Below are 16,007 nucleotides of genomic sequence, written 5' to 3'. Positions count from 1 at the left end.
TAAGCTGCCTCTTTCTGCTTCACGCCCTGCTCCCCACCAGCCCCGTGCTGGCAGCGTCTTCAGAGAGACCGAGGAAGCAAAAAGGCCATTGTGCAGTGTTCTCGCGCGGGGCCTGTCTCCAGCTGAGCAGACGACAGGACCACAGGCACAGCACGGCCCCTTTGAGCAGAGCGAGGGGGAGGCAAGCTCTGCCTGATGTGCGAACACAGATAACAGTTAACCCCCGTGCAGCTCCCGGCCTCTCTCGAGGACGGCTGCTGCTGTCGGAGCTCCGATAACCCACCGCAGCGCGGCCGAGAACGCGCTTGCCTTGGGAAGCGGCCAGCCCGGAGCAACGCTCCTCTGCAAAGCTGCTTTGGGCCTTTTAATGAATACCAGGGATGACTCAGGTCCATCTACATCAGCTCCTGCCAGGCAGCCTCTCCTCCTCCTGTCCCCATTACATGCCAGAAGCAACAAATACTTGCACCAGTAAAGCTCTGCCCTTTGCCCAGACCGGTGCTCTGCCCTCCCTCCCCGTGCCCAGTGCCAGCGTGGGAACGGGACTGGTGCACCGTGGACGGGGCAGGGACGAGTGCCCTCCTCCCCCGTGCTGGCACAGGACCCCCGGCGAGAATGAGGGAATTACCCGTGAGGTCATGAAGAGCAGCTTGGTTTCCATGTCGGGAGTGAGGCGACACGCCAGGAATTTGCGAGAAGTCCTCGACTGGAGGAGCTGCAGGACACCTGGGGAGAGACGGAGAGGTCGGTCTGCGCTCGCACGGCCCCGCAGACAGCACGGCACGGATGGGATCCAGGCAGGGATCCACCGACATCTGCAGCGAGCTGAGTTCGGAGCATTAAGCTCCGTTTCTCCAAGGCTACAGGCAGTGGAAAGGGATCAAGATTTTGGCTGGAAAAGGTCTCCTAAAACATCTGTTGGAGCAAGCGTTGGTCAGAGATCACTAATGAGGACGCCTGGAGAAAGGGAGAGAAGAGACAGAGCAGGGACAAGACTGGGAGGAGGAATGAGACAGTCCAGACACCACATCCCAGGCTGCAACCAACAGAGCACGTTCCTCATCTCCCACCCCCTTGTGAGGAAGCACAAAGATGATCTTAGACTTGTCCCTGCACTAGTGAAACCACTTGTCCCACCACAGCTGATGGTTTTGGACAGACCACTTGGCCTGGGCACCGAAAAGCAGGGCTGGCATAAAGAGCACCCATCCTGGGCTGTGCCAGCACGCAAGTCCAACTCCTCCCCTGGAGTAAAGGTACCCAGATGTTACAACAAAGATGGGATACAACAGAAAACCTGTGTGTGCATGCGTGTGTAGAGAATTGAGGGTGGGAAGGAGAAGGGGAGGCTGCAAAAGCCGCTCTTGTCCCCAGACAGCTGCACGAGGAGGAATTTACGACCTGAGCAGAGAGGCTTTGCTGCTGAGCTCTGGCCCTGGTGGCAGGAGCACGGAGCTCAGCAAGCCCCACAGGCAAACTCTGACAACCCAGAGATGGGAACTGGGTCCCTGCAGCTCTTTCTCTCAGCAGAGACCAGCCACGACAGGAGACAGGTTCTGGAGATGGAGAAGCAGCCAGAGCTCGCAGAGCTTAAGGAGCATTTAATCAAGCGATGGGCTGCGAGTTTCCCTGAGCATAATCTGAGATCTTTAAAGTGACATTAACAGGGCCCCTGAGAGGAGAACAGGCACCGGGGGTGGGGGGAGAACACTTTAAAGCCCCATTTCCAACGACTCACTGGAATTGCTGCCGACAGATAATGATGTGACAGCCCCTAGAGAAGTGAATAATTTATAGCAATAAAAATTATAAATATCACACTCTCTGCATCGTGTCTATTTTGACCCAGGCTGAGGGTTTGGCACACCAAGCATGCGAGGCTACTGGGAGAAATAAAATCCCATTTAGAAAGTGTCAGTTGCTGCATCTTCTGGACTTCTCGCTTTAGAGCTATGGAGCTTCATCAGGCTCTTCTCTGAGAAGTCTGAAGGACTCAGACACTTTGGGCTCCAACTTCATCTCAGCTTAATTAAAAAAAAAAGCAACAACTACAATTATGGAAGTGTTGAGTCCAGAACGAGCAGTCCAATTTAACGACCCTCGGTGTGGCCCAGCCGTATTCTCACCATCTGTCATTACAGCTGCCTGAAGTGTCTGGTTTTCAGGATGGTTTGAAGCCCAGATGCCTTAAAAAAAAAAAAGGCAAAAGCTGCCACACGCTGGAGCTGACCATGGGAGACTGGTCCAGGCCCTGTCCCTATTCCTAAGCTCCCTGCAGCCAGCAGAAAGCTGCTTTTGGAGGCACCTCCTTCTAGTTAGTGACAGAGGAGCCCCGTGGGCCCTGACACTGATGGAGGTGGGATCACACAGTGCAATTATAGCTCTCTCTGCATGTTCTGGAAGGAACCCACACAGCCAACGTGCTTTGCTTTAGTAGGGCTGTAACAGAGCCTGTCTGCTCCAGCATGGTCCCAGACCTGGGCCAGACGGGGTGTGCAGGGTGAAAACCAGGGGCTGTGCAGGATTTCTGCTCCAATTGACCCTGGAACGGGCCCCTTTGGCCCCGGCCCTGCCTACCTGTGAACTGGGCGCTGAGGACCTGCGGGTTGTGGATGATGTCCTTCCAGAGCTGCTCAAACTCGGGGATCCTCGCGACGTTTTGCAGCAGCCGCACGAGGTCCCGCCCGATCATGAAGCAGTCCATGAACTGGGGAAAGGAGAGGGAAGAATCTTATTTACTGTTTACCTGCTCCTGAGCAGGGGGAAGGGAGAAGGCACTGGGGGACAGGAGGAACAGTCAGTCCTTCAACCTCCCCGCCAGCTCCAGATGATTCACTCTGTGCACAATATCTCCACTCCTGCCCCTGGCAGCCTGCCCCTCTTTTGAAGCTAGCAGGTTCGGAGCAGCAGGGTGACAGGCGGGAAGGTCAGCAGCTATTTTAGAATGTTCTCTCTCTTGTAAAGCAAACAATCAGCCCATAAATCTGACATTTTTCTCTCCAGGACCGCAGCCAGTCTCTGACTTGACGCTTGGTCCTTCCCGCCCAGCAAGGAGGAAGGGGAGAGGGGGCAGCACTCAGCCCAGCGCGCAGGGAGCCGCAGAGCCATCGTGTCCCGCAGGGCTAGGACACCAAACGCAAGGATTCCTGCTTACACACCAGCTTTGGTGGCTTCTCCTGCATGACATGGACCAAAGAGTGGCCTGGAGCTGGCTACCGCGTTCTCTCTAAGCCTGCGCAGACACTGGCTGCCTCCCTAAGGGAGGAACTGATGTTCTTGCCACAGCACTGAGGTGCCACAGCAGCAGAAAGAGAACGGTTTCAACCCTCGTGGCCTGAATAAGAGACTGAAATGAGGCAGCCCCACAGGTAAAGGGGTTCAAAAGCCACTCACAGCTTGCCCTGAGGATGAACCACACACCACTGCCTGCACGGTGCAAGCTGGGGGGGTGACTCTGAGGAACACCTCCAGCTGCACGAGGGACACGGGCAATGCCACCACACGCAGACTCCCCAAAGAGGCAGGTCTCTTTTCCCAGCCATCCCCTGAGCCTCCTGATTTGCTCACCCGTTCACGGAGGAGGGAGATGCAGAAATCCACCTCCTTTTGACGAAGAACCTGGAGCTGCGAGGTGCCGTGATGGTCCACGATGAGCCGGAGGTACGTGTACACCGCCATGGCTATCAAGAGGCTGCTTTTCAGCACCCACTCTCTGTAAAAGACAAAAAAAACCACCACCTTCAGCCACCTCTGTGAGAGAACCACAGCCAGAAGTGATATAAACGTGGAGACTCAGCACAAAGGAAACAGCAAGGGCAGGGACTCCAGCCTGTCATGCCAGCCCGAAGAGCGTTCACCCATGGGCCATTCCCTGCTCAGCACCGGGTGCTTGCTACGCTTTGGTCCACCTCTTCCTCCCCCAGGACAGCCCCACCACAGCCCACCCTCTGGGTGCTCGCACCCCAGGCTCTCCGGCAGGGTGGCAGACGTGCTCCTGCGAAGCGCTGGGTGGATTTCCCGAGCCACAGAGGTGTTCACTGCCACAACAATCTAAGGTATTTACAACTACAAGCGAGAAAGTGCTCAGGAGCCGCTGCCCCATGAATAGACTTGACCTTGATGCTAGCACCGACCACCACAGGAGCCTCTTTACTGGTCTCCATAGCCAGAACAGCACCGAGCAAGAGACAACGCACCAGGACAAGCTACAAAGGACCTTCCCACACGATCAGGCTCCGAATACTCTCACGTGCGCCCGTGCGAGAGGTGTTTTCCTGCTCCCCTGCCAGTGCCAAGCTGATTAATCCAGCAAAATCCGTGGCATTCTGAGCAGCAGGTCATGCAGGGCAGCTGTTAACAAGACACGGCCGCTCTTGAGCCCCGTGCTGGGCTGGGAAGCAGCTCCCGCAGCACTGGGGGCAGAAGAAGAGCTGCCCCTGCCCCGGCTTCACCAGGCAACGGTGTGTGGGGCAGAGGGAAAAGAGCAGTCGTGATCACTGGAGAGCTGGAAGCACTGAATGGCAAGAAGTGGGGTAAAACAGATGTGCTTAAGATCAAAGGACACAGCCTCAAGCTTGGCCAGGGGAGGGTCAGGTTGGACATCAGGAAGCATTTTTTCTCAGAAAGGGTCATTAGCCATTGGAAGGGGCTGCCCAGGGAGGTGGGGGAGTCACCATCTCTGGAGGGGTTTAAGAAAAGCCTGGACATGGCCCTTAGTGCCCTGGTCTAGTTGCCATGGTGGTGTCAGGGCAATGGTTGGACTCGATGAGCCCAGAGGGCTCTTCCAACCTCAGTGATTCTGGGATTCTGTGAAATATTAGAGATTTGTGAGAGGGCAGATCTAGCTGTGGTGGGAAAGGTCGCAGCCCCATCGTGGGCACGGCAGGAATCTGTCCTACCTTGGGGAAGGACAGGGGCAAGCAGTGCTGCGGGCAGCGCGGGGGCTCTATACATATATAGATATTTCTGGAAGCAGATTTCTCTCTCAGCCAACTGGCTTTGTGTCCTGAGCTCACGCAGGTGCTTCAGCTCTGCTCCCTCGGGGCGGCAGAGCCCAGGGGCAAAGCGTTGCCGTCCCTACCAGTCTCCTACCCGTGCCTCCGTGCGGCAGCACCCTGTCTGCTGGGCGCGCCGCGTTCTCAACCTCCCTTATCTAAGCGCAACAATAAATATTCTCAGCCCATAAAAAGGGCCTCGTCAGCTCGGTTATTTGCACTGGATGCCAAGAACGGGCCAGGCCGACTCGGTGCCTCCAGCGTGATTGATCATCCCCAGCATCCCCCGGCTCGGCGAGCTGTAAATCACAAGCCCCGTGGAAGTGGCACGCAGCTGTGACGCCACGGCCACCTGAAGAGACACCGGCCCAGCGGCAAATGAGTTGGCTGCCCTAAATCATCGGGGCGGGGGGAGCCTGGGAAGATGTGAGGAGTGTTTGTTTTCCCAGGCTCATCTCGCTGGATGCTGGGAGCAGGTTAATTAGTCGGCTGGGGGGGCTGGCCTAGCAGCGCACGGCGCTGAGCGGAGGTTACGTTAGGGAGTGATTAAGGCCGGGATCCCGGGGGCTGGCAGGTCAGCATCTCCCCCTTCTGCCAGCGAGGGCTGTGCAGAAAATAAAAACGCTGCCACAGGATTCATCGATCCAACAGGCAGAGAAAATGAAAACACTCCGAGGAAGCTTCGCACTCGTGCTGCCATTAGCAGCGAGGAGCCAAATTAACACCCGGCTTCCGAGAGGGAGCGGACCTGCCTCCTCTCCGAGGCGGGCAGAGCTTGAGAAGCAGCTTTGCTGTAACTGTTTTTAATTAAACCAAGCCCTCAACACTCTGAATGTGGCATCAGATCTTCACATGCGCGGCTTTAATTAAAGCTCTGGCTTTCCCCTAATCAAAGCACATAAATCCCAGCAAAGAGCTGCAGGTTCTCCCTTGGGCTCACTTCCAAGCCTCAGCTCTCCTCGTGCTCAGGCAGTTTCTGTGCTGCTACAGTACGTATCGCTGACACTCCAGCAGTACCTTCAACAGGAGCCTTTTCCCCTCACATCTGCTCCTCTGACAAACTCAAGTGACAAAGCTCAGCTGTTATTCAGAGCGTGGAGCTTTCTCCTGCAGACCCACGGCCAGATGTGGCTTTGGAGCACTACAGAGAGCTGCGATTTCTCCCGCAGTCCAGCTGTTTGCAGTTATTTGTTTGCAAGACAAGAGCTGCAACGTGCTTTGGCGAGATGAGGAGCGCTCCCGAGATGCTCCAAGGCACGGGGTTGCTGCGAGGAGTAGCACCAGCGCACGAGAAGACCACATCAAGAGCTGGTAGGGGCTTAAATAGGGTTGGGAAGAGAAGAGTTGAGCTTAGCACAAAGGCAGCTGAGGCAATAGTGGGAAGAACCGAAGGTCAGACGAGCCCAAAAGATCACAGAGGGTCCCTCCTTCCCAGGTGTGGTGGGGCACTAGATGGCACTCGCAGCAGCACACACCCACACAGCTATTCCCGGAATTAAAAAACAAATCACCAGGGCTGTGGCCAACTAAATGCTTTAACAACTTGATTGTCAACCACAGCAATAAGTGATTTTAGGAGAATCGCTGCTGTTATAGACAGCGCTTGGTGAAAAGCTATAGGCTGTTTAAAAATAATGACTCTGCCCAGCCAAATCTGCAGTTCGGAATTCTGCTTATCATCAATTAGCAGCTGCTTTGCCAACAAAGGACAATGCTCAGCCCAGGGGACAATACTTCCCAGATGGCCCGTCCACAACAAATTAAAGTTGCAGCCCTGATGAAGCAAGAGCTGTTTAAATACAGGAAGCTTTTTGGAATTAACTCTGTCCTACTCCTCCAAAAGGAACACCTCCCCCGCAGCTCAGGAAGAAAATATTCCTGGGATGCTGCTCCGGAGCCACGTGTGCTCCTCAGCCCCGCGAAGCGATGCCAGCTGCTGCCCAGAGGGTGCCACACGTCAGGCTACGGCTGCGTCCTCGCATACGGCGGGGGGTCAGCCTGGGCAGACCATCTTCTTTGACACACAGCCCCTCTCCAAACCCCGCAGAGAAGGTTTGCTCATGGAGGGACTTCAGGACACACACAACCTGCAGCAAGAGGGCTCTGAGAGCTAGAAGTGCATGTCGTGGCTTGGAAATGCGCTTGGTGACACAATGAGGGAACGTAGAGGTGTTTTGGGCATGAAACCCCATCGACACGCTCCCACGCAGGCTGTCACACAAACACTCCACCCCAAAATTTGCCCCTCTTGCACCGAGCAGGACAACCATCCTCTGAGCAGGTGGACGAGGAGGGCTCTGCCTCGCTCCACGCCGGGCCGCTGTTCTCTTCAGACCGTTCCAGCCCTCCCCACCAGCCGTACCTTTGCTCCGTGAGGATCTCCAGGACGTTCTCGGCCAGCCAGATGTTCTTCGCTGTCACATCCCCACCTGAAAGCGAAAGAGCGAGAGGGAAGAGAAAAGCCAGTCAGGGGAACGGGTGCAGTTCTGTTGCCAGACTCAACTGAACCACCAACTGCTTTGATCCCAGGAAGGCAAAGCTAATTAAGGAGTTTGCTCCCGTTGTGGAGAGCACGCTCCTGCCTGGTCCCACCCTGCCCAGCACACGTGCTTGGCTGTCCCTAGATACAGCACAAGGTACAAGTGCCTTTCTGGTAGGGGATCAAGGGGGTCTTTGCTGCGACAGCATCTTGCAAAAGAACTGTGATGATATGGAGTAATAATTATCCTTCTGGAAAGCAAGGGAGAAGCCAGAAAGGGATGAGATTCAGGAGGTGGAAAAGAGAAGAAGTTTGCAGCTGCTGAGGCTACAAAGCGTCTGCAAAGAATGCCCAAACTCTCAGATCCAGGCTGGGTGTCAAAGCGGTGTCTCACGCCCTCAGCGTGGGCCTTCAGCACGAAGCCGGAGCCTTTGGCTGACGTCGCCGGGAGCGGAGCAGGACTCGTGCAGAGAAAACGCCTAAAGCAGGCGAGCCAAAACAATGGGATCATAACAATTAAGGCATCGTAAAAGCGGTGAGAAGTGAGACAGCGGCGTCCTTCCAGAACAGAAGGGGCCCTGAACGGGGAGGTGCGACCGAGGGGAAACAAGGGATGCCTTCACCAGTGGTTTTTAAAATGTTCTGTGTTTACACTGGGACAACAGGGCCAGGGCAGCTTGGCTCACGCTCAGGACTCTCTCCCCTCCCTCCCCATTCTTCCTTCCCTGAAGAGCAGACACGGCAATTTCCAGTCCCGGCTGCCCAGCCCCGTGTCACGGGCGCGTACAATAAAAACACAATGTCAGGTTTTATGGTGGGACATTAATTCCTCCTTCGTGGACGTCAGCGGCCGGCACCAGCCCCGAGCAGAGAACACGGAAGAGGCACCGTTCCTGTGAATCCGGAAAGGCGTGTGCGTGTGCATGGCTGTGGGGTGCTGGGGGGAACACGCTACAGGCAACCACACGGCCAGCACCAGCTCCCCGGAGGAGCTACTGACTGTACGTGGGGTGAAGCAGCCTCCTGCACCTCTGATGAGTTACGCAGGAGCCACACGCATGGCTCTTGCCACCCCAGAGGTCAGAGCAGGGACTAAGGATGATCCCGGTGCTCTTGCGCAGTGCTGCGAGGTGAAATCTGGCAGCAACAGGAACCAATACACTTCCTGGCTGTTCCAGCACTTGCCAGAAACCTCCTGGCTCTCCCTGTGATTCACTCCTCATAGAGGCTGTTGGGAGCAACAGACTCTTGAAGGCTTATCCTCTGCTCCATCCTCCCTGGAGAGATTTCCTCACCAGACAGGTTGGGGCAGGCTCGGTGCCCGCAGTGAGCCCTGCTCCTGCCTGTCAGCTGGGCACAGAGACGCTCGGGAAGCCTGTCCGGACCTGGCAGCACAGGCTCTGGCTCTGACACCAACTGCAGCACGCCACAAGTCAGCCCTGGTATGTCAGCACCCAGCCTGCTGGCACGAGCAGCAGGGTGCAGGCAGCGGTCACCCCGCTCCCGTGGCACAACTCACCTGCAATCTGCTTCATGAAGGTCATGCAGACGCCATCGGCACCCAGCACCCCGCTCTTCACCAGCTCCCGCAGCAACCACACCAGCTGGGCAGAGGGAGAGATCAGAGCAGCTTTTGCCACAGCCTCCCCCACGACATCTCTCCCCATGGCTGGCAAACGCCGCCACGTTTCCCTTCCAAAGATGAGTCCTTAACACGGAGCAAAGGAGCTCCACCAGTGCCAACTGCCCCCCAAGCCCTCCACATTCAAATGCCCTCTGCTCATCCCCTGCCTGGTTGGCGTGAAAGGGTCAGTTCTGGGGAGAAGACCTTCTCCTCACCTGGGTCCGACAGGTATCCTGCAGCTTCAAGTACTTCTCCATGAGAATATGGTTGATCTTGTTGAGAACGATGTTCATGCCGTCTCGGCTCACCAGTGCCAAGTCCCGGTAGCACTGCGGCAGGGAGGAAGAGTGGGAGACAGTTACAGATGAAGGACCGTAATGGAAAACACACAATGGTTTTATCAAACCTGACCAGGTAACAGCAAATAAATGAATCTCAGGGAAAGAACATCAAGGCAGGCTGTGGGGTGACCTGAATCGGCATCCCAGGGCCAGGCAGGGAGAGCCAGTAACCTTCTGGGGCGTTACAAACTGACAACTGGACTCACTGGGCTTAGCCCCAGGAGCCAAAGGTTGCTCGTTCCAGAACGGACACTGTGGGGTGTCCCTGTCCCCTCCTCCCAGCCCTCCCTGCACCCTGCCACCGCTCTGAGACCAACGCTAGAGAGAGAAGACAGACAACGGTCCTTCAGGAAGGGTCAGTTAATAAACACACTCATCCAGATCACTTAAGCCCCCCACTGCTCCAATCTCCCTGGCACCAGGGACACCTGGAACCGCACTGAAGATGCCCACAGGACTTGGGGGCACTACGATGTGATGCAGGTTCTATATGGCTGCATGGGAGCTCCATGGAGATGCAGATCATCCCCTTGCCACCCGCTCCTGCTCACACAAGACTTATAAAGCCAGACAGAGCTGAATTTGGAGACTGTCCAGCTCAAAACCATGCTGCCATGTTGGCTTGTTTCAGGTTAGAACTCCAGACCTCCTGCCCGTGGTCCAAACCAGCAGATCTGGTGGGGCTCTGCTATGGGAAGAGGGAACTAGTGCAGGGAAAGGAAGGACTTTCTCCACTCTCATCTGCCACCAGGAGCCAGACAAAAGGCTGGCCAGAGAGCAAAGGTGCTGGCTCTCTCTTCCCCTCTGCTCAGGACAGCAGGGGGTGGAGGGTGATTAGGAAGTAATTTGCTAAAGTGGTTCTGCATGAATGTTAATTTGTGCCAGTAAATGTCATGATATTCCAGAGAGCAGGGGTCTGGTCTCTGCATCCTCCTTTGGAGAGCTAATGAGGCCTCAAAAGATCTCTTTGATTAGACTCCCTGCGCTCAGGCCTTCTCCCTCCCTTTTTCATACAGCACTGTGTGAAAAAAAATAAAATATATATATACACATATTAAAAAAATCCCAAACAAACAGAATCCAAGAGGTGTAGACTCTCCGGGGCCTTTAATTGCTTTTGAAATGCTAAATGAATACCACAAAGCAGAGCCAGACTCAAAGTCTCCACACAGACAAGCACCTGGCCAGGAACGCACAACATCTCCCTCCGCTGCATCAGCTTTGAAAAAGAAACACACGGATCACATGGATGGGAAAATGCAGGGGAGAAAGCTGGGCCAGGGCATGGTTGGACAGGGAGCACGCGGGATGCCACGTGGATGACAAAGCTTTTACTTTGTTTGGACACCGAAGGTGTTGTCAGGTCCCTGCCCTGCCTGGATCCCACCTCCTGGGCTTGGTGACAGGATTACGACAACCCATCACCCCTGGCACTTCCCTCTCACAGGCAGGTGCATTTCTGCACCCTTAGGAGTAGCGATGAGATGAACGTTTTTCATCTTAGTAGCTTTTCTTTGTGGCCAGTAGCTTCTTCTGTGTTCAAAGAAATCATGCTTTTCTTGTTAAACATCTTGGCTTTGGTTTTCTGCCGGACGTGCACGAGGTGCAGCGTCCACATCTGCATTTAAAGCCACCAAGAGGTCCTGCGATCCAGCATGGATTAGTTCCCGACGGGCTGGGCTGATTCTGGAACAATCCCCAGGAGAAAGGCTGGAACAAAGAGCTAGAAAAGACACTTGAAGGGCTTTACTTCTGGTTCAGTACTTAAGTCCCAGCAGGAAGGACACCATAATCCTATTACCTAGGGAAGTTTGGCAGCTCCTCACCTTGGTCACTGCGTACTTCCTTCAATCCCACGAGCAAACACTGCAGAAAACCAGAACTCGACCCGCACCTACAGAATCAATCAGGTTGGAAGAGACCTCTGGGATCATCGAGTCCAACCTACGATGTGGCTGATCCTTGGCCCGAAGCGCAACTGGCCAGGGGAGAACAAGTCCTGTTTCACCAGGGTCACGGCACCATGGCACGTCACCGCCCGGTTGCTTAGATGGGTCAGACTGGACCCCTGCCCAACAGCCTCCGGCACAAGGATGGCAGCAATAATCCGAAGGAAGGTGCTTGGAGAAAATCTTCAGGGCTCCAGCAGCTTGGTGGGGGGGGAAGAGAACCTGAATGTCTTGGTTATTGCCAAGGCTGCAAACAATCCATCGTCTCCTCCCCGCTCTCGGCAGCTTGGAGCCGCCGCTCGCCCAGGCCGTTTAATTAACAGGAAGGAACAAGTGATAAATGTTCGCTTGAAATGAAGGGAGAAGAAAAATAAAAAGAAAAACAGCCATCAAGTGGAGGAGAGAGGCCCCCTCCCACCCAGCACCAGGGCAGGAGAGGCACACGGCGGACAGACGCCGGAGGAGATGTCGGGGAGGGCTCCGTGCACCCTGATCCCGGAGCAGGGTGTTAATTAAAGCGAGAGGTGCCAAGCGGAGGAGGGAGATCTGACGGATCAGTTGCTGTCACTTTGCTATTTGAAGGCGGTCAAGTGTCCCTCCTCACAGCTGGGCAAGGCCAGCACAGATAATCTCTCCTGGCTGGGGTGTCAAGGCAACAGAGGGGGAGGAGGAGACCTGCGTGCTCCAGCCGACCCTCCGCTGTGGCGAGGGGAGGGCTGGGCCACCATTGCTTTAATCGATCAGCAAGGGGACGGGGCAGCTCAAGCCCCCTCCCAAAAAGGGAGATGCGTTTTAAACAGCCTCTCCAGGAGGAAGAGGGGGTCCCTCCACCTCCCCTCCACGTACCAGGAGATGAAGGTGGGGGACATCAAGGCCACAGTGCGAGACAAGACGGATCCACACGCTGGGGACAGACATCCACCGGAGAAACAGAAGATGCCCAAGCAGATGGTGAGATGCCTCGCTGGCGTGCTGGGACCGGAGCACGTGCTGCAACTCCCTGCTCAGCTTCTAGGGCAACAAGCGCTAAAAAGCGCTTCAAGAAAGATGTTGAGGTGTTGGAGCGAGTGCAGAGGAGGGCGACCAAGTGGTGAAGGGTCTGGAGGGTCTGAGCTACGAGGAACAGCTGAGAGAGCTGGGGGGGTTTAGCCTGGAGAAGAGGAGGCTCCGAGGTGACCTTAGTGCAGTCTACAACTACCTGAAGGGAGGCTGGAGTGGGGTGGGAGTCGGCCTCTTCTCCCAGGCAACCAGCGATAGGACAAGAGGACACAGCCTCAAGCTTGGCCAGGGGAGGGTCAGGTTGGCCATTAGGAAGCATTTCTTCTCAGCAAGGGTCATTAGCCATTGGAAGGGGCTGCCCAGGGAGGTGGGGGAGTCACCATCTCTGGAGGGGTTTAAGACAAGACTGGACATGGCCCTTAGTGCCATGGTCTAGTTGCCATGGTGGTGTCAGGGCAATGGTTGGTCTCGATGACCAACTTGCTTCAGAGCAGTGCCCCTTCCACACCAACCTCGCTGGGTCTGATGCTCCCGTGCTGACACCCCAGGTTGGGAATCTCCACGCGTGACCAGAGGTGGGAACGGTTACTGCAGACGAGCGGGGCTGGCTGCGCTGAGCGTCCTGGACCCATGGGCTTCTTGCTGGAGGATGACCAGAGCTCTGCCCTCTGTGTGATGACTTCAGAGCTCTCTCAAGAGTCTCACAAGGTGCCTTAGCAGTCAGGCAAGCGTTAACCCCTCTTCATAGGCAGGGAGCAAAGGCAAGGAGTAACTCCCCCCACCAAAGCCTGGTAGAAAATCACTGACTGGCTTCCTGTTCTTGCTGTCTGGATACAGGGCAGGTGGCAGCACCAGATGACATCAGAGCCCAGCAGACTGGCAGATCCAATTACTCCCTAAGAAAAGTAACGTGCTCCAAAGAGCAGATCTGCCAAGAGCAGGAGGACCAGCCACCTCTAATTAACGTGGCCATGAGCAGCAAAGCATCCCCCCAGACGGCGTCAGTTATGGTCAGTTAACGTGTCTGGATAGTCCTCACTGCACCCCAGCTGTGGTCCACCACATCCTAGAGAGCAGAAGAGCATTTTATTCGATGTGGAGGAGGTTCACCCTCTGGAAGATCATCCACTAGTGCTGTTAGTCAGCAACTAGAAACACCCTTTGGCTCCTGCAGCATCTTGGAAACAAGGATGTGTTCAGCGGTGCTCCGAGCCTCAGCTGGATTCAGCCTCTCCAGGTTTATGATTCTTGTGCTCAGAGCGTGAGGCAGAATCAGCCAGAGCCCAGACACTTTGGGAACTCTGCGGTCAGGGTTTGGGAAGGCCTGAAGCCAACAAGGCAAGACACAGCCAGCTAACCGAAGAGAAACCTGACTCGCACCAGCACCATACGCAGTCAGGCCTAAAGATTCCCAGGAGAAGCGTGTTTTCCTTTCAAGAGGTGATTTCTGGGGAACGGAGCTGTATCTTCATCGACCAGGACCATCCCATCTAGCAAAGCCAAGGCAGCCATGAGTTCTGGGAGCTAACGTGGATCTACTGCTTTGCTGGAGAGAGCTCTGCCCTCACAGCAGTGATCAAATCAAGAGAGAACATTGCATGAGTCGCCTTCGGTCCACGCAGAGCCAGGATTTACAGAGCATCCCTAACGGCATGCGCTCAGACCCTGCCGCCTTCAAGAGTCCACTCCAACCCTTCCAAATCCTCTGCAACACGTGTTAATGGAAACGCACCCAAACGAGGACCCCCGGGCACCGCTTGCCACGCACGGCCCTTCCAACGGCGCTTGTGGTTTCCCTTGTAGCTGCTACAGAGAGGTTTCTATAACAAAAACATCATTTTCAACTCCCTCCCTGAGCTCCCCCAGTTCGTAGCAACCATCCAAGATCTTTAGAACACAAAACATTCATCTTCCTGTAGGTGAGTAACTATAATTTTAAAAAATCACAGTTTACAGCATCATTAAAGAGAGTTATTGAAAAATTAAATCCGGTCTGTTAAATTAATAGAGGTGGACTGCTAAAAAGCAATTTTCTCTAGGAACTGAACATGTTCCTCCTCTAGGTAATTATTTCTGTAGGCATCTATATCTGGCTTCCAGCACGCAAATCCATTCTGCGCCTCAAATAACAAGGCAGAAACTGGGAAAGGCCTTACAGCTTCTTGAAGAACCAGTACTTGCCTCCCACAGTGAAAAACAATTAATTCCAGGGCTGTGAAGGAACCCAGCTGAGCTCCCTTCCCTGGTGGCAATGTCTGCACTCCCCTGAGCAGCAGCTGCTGCAGCCCCTGTGCCACGTGAACGCAACAAAACCAGGAACAGTCCGAGCAAAGTCATCGCCCTGCAAAATAAACACTGCTCAGCGCCGAGGGTTCCAGCCAGGCGTGAGACCCCAGACTTCCACAATCCCCGGCTGCCTGGAAAGCAAAATCTCTGGTGGACAAACTCCCTGCTCACTGACGGGTCTTACCTTCTGTGCCTGAGCAGGTTCGGTTAAGACCAGAGTGAAAAGACCCAGGCAGATTTCCTCATGCTGGGGGGTTCCTTTACATATCTGAGAGAGAAAAATGCATCAGCAGGTGAGATGGGATGTTGGAGGAAGGTCAGGAAAGCAACAGGAGGAGGAAAACCCTCTCAAGGCCACCAAATGGGTGGTCAACAGAGCACCCAGCAGCCCATGAGGAATTCAAAGCAGGATCACAGCGGGAGACAGAAAACATCCAGTGTCCCTAACATTTGTACCCCGTTGCAAAGTTAATGCTGGTGCAAACCTCTCGGTCCCGAGAGCTTTCCAGTGGTTTCAGTCAGACCAGTTCAGGGTATCTCATTACTGAGGGCAACAAACTGCCAGCCGAGAGCAGTAGCAGATCCCCGAGCCCTGCCCTGCTGCCAGGGACCTGCCCTGGCTCTTACAGGCTTCTCTACAACCTGTTCATCCAAGTGGGAAAGCATTTCCTGAGCTTCAGAGCCCTGACATCCAGCCTGGGTTGCCAACCTTTTCCCATTAAGGGAAGGCAACTTTGTACACGGGCTCCAACAACCCAAGGTGTTTTGGGGGGGGAAAAATGCAACCAACATGTCTGAGAGCCCATTAACAGGTCACACGACAGTTCTCCTTATACGGTAACATCTGCAGCTTGCTGGCAAGTATTTTAAGACTACGCAGAGTTCGAAATAAATGCTCCATCCCTCAACAGAAAGGCTGAACCTGCCCTTTGCAGGGGTCTGGAGTCTGGCTGCAGGAAAAAGCTGATCTGAGCAGCACAGGAGTACAAAAATACATGAGAAACACAGCGCTGGACTCCTGCACGCGTGCGCTGGGAGAGAGACACGCTCAGATTCCAGCAAGAAATTGCACTGCAGGTCGGTTTCCAAACAGGTGACTAGACAAGGATTAAAGTCGTGATGTTGTTTTATTTTTTAACTGTAACAGCTCTGGGAATCCTTGACAGGCTGAGTGCTGTGAGAGCACAGCACGCTCCGTTCCCCAGCCTCTTTGTATCTGCCTGTTCTTTGTGCTTCACTCACAGCTCGCGCGCCTGCTCCCTCAGACAGACACCCGTGCAGGGACAACACACCACGAATTATTTCATCCAGGCAGGATTTCTCATCTCCGAAGGA

General features: G+C 54.8%; 1 protein-coding gene across 2 annotated transcripts in view; it reads right to left on the bottom strand.

Annotated features, from left to right (window-relative positions):
• The window catches only part of INTS3 (integrator complex subunit 3), a 38,045-nt gene that overhangs the window by 17,815 nt on the left and 4,223 nt on the right, over positions 1–16,007 (bottom strand). For both annotated transcript variants that reach the window (XM_068414407.1, XM_068414408.1), the window contains exons 3-9: positions 14,857–14,940; positions 9,313–9,426; positions 8,993–9,077; positions 7,357–7,423; positions 3,568–3,712; positions 2,578–2,707; positions 629–726 (exon numbers count right to left, since the gene is read on the bottom strand). In XM_068414407.1, the coding sequence (XP_068270508.1) occupies positions 629–726; positions 2,578–2,707; positions 3,568–3,712; positions 7,357–7,423; positions 8,993–9,077; positions 9,313–9,426; positions 14,857–14,940 (723 nt within the window). The remainder of the gene's footprint in view (positions 1–628; positions 727–2,577; positions 2,708–3,567; positions 3,713–7,356; positions 7,424–8,992; positions 9,078–9,312; positions 9,427–14,856; positions 14,941–16,007) is intronic.

This window comes from Nyctibius grandis, chromosome 17, assembly GCF_013368605.1.
Source record: "Nyctibius grandis isolate bNycGra1 chromosome 17, bNycGra1.pri, whole genome shotgun sequence".
Taxonomy (NCBI): domain Eukaryota; kingdom Metazoa; phylum Chordata; class Aves; order Nyctibiiformes; family Nyctibiidae; genus Nyctibius; species Nyctibius grandis.
The sequence above is the reverse complement of the archived record's forward strand: the minus strand, read 5'-3'. Positions and strand labels throughout refer to the sequence as shown.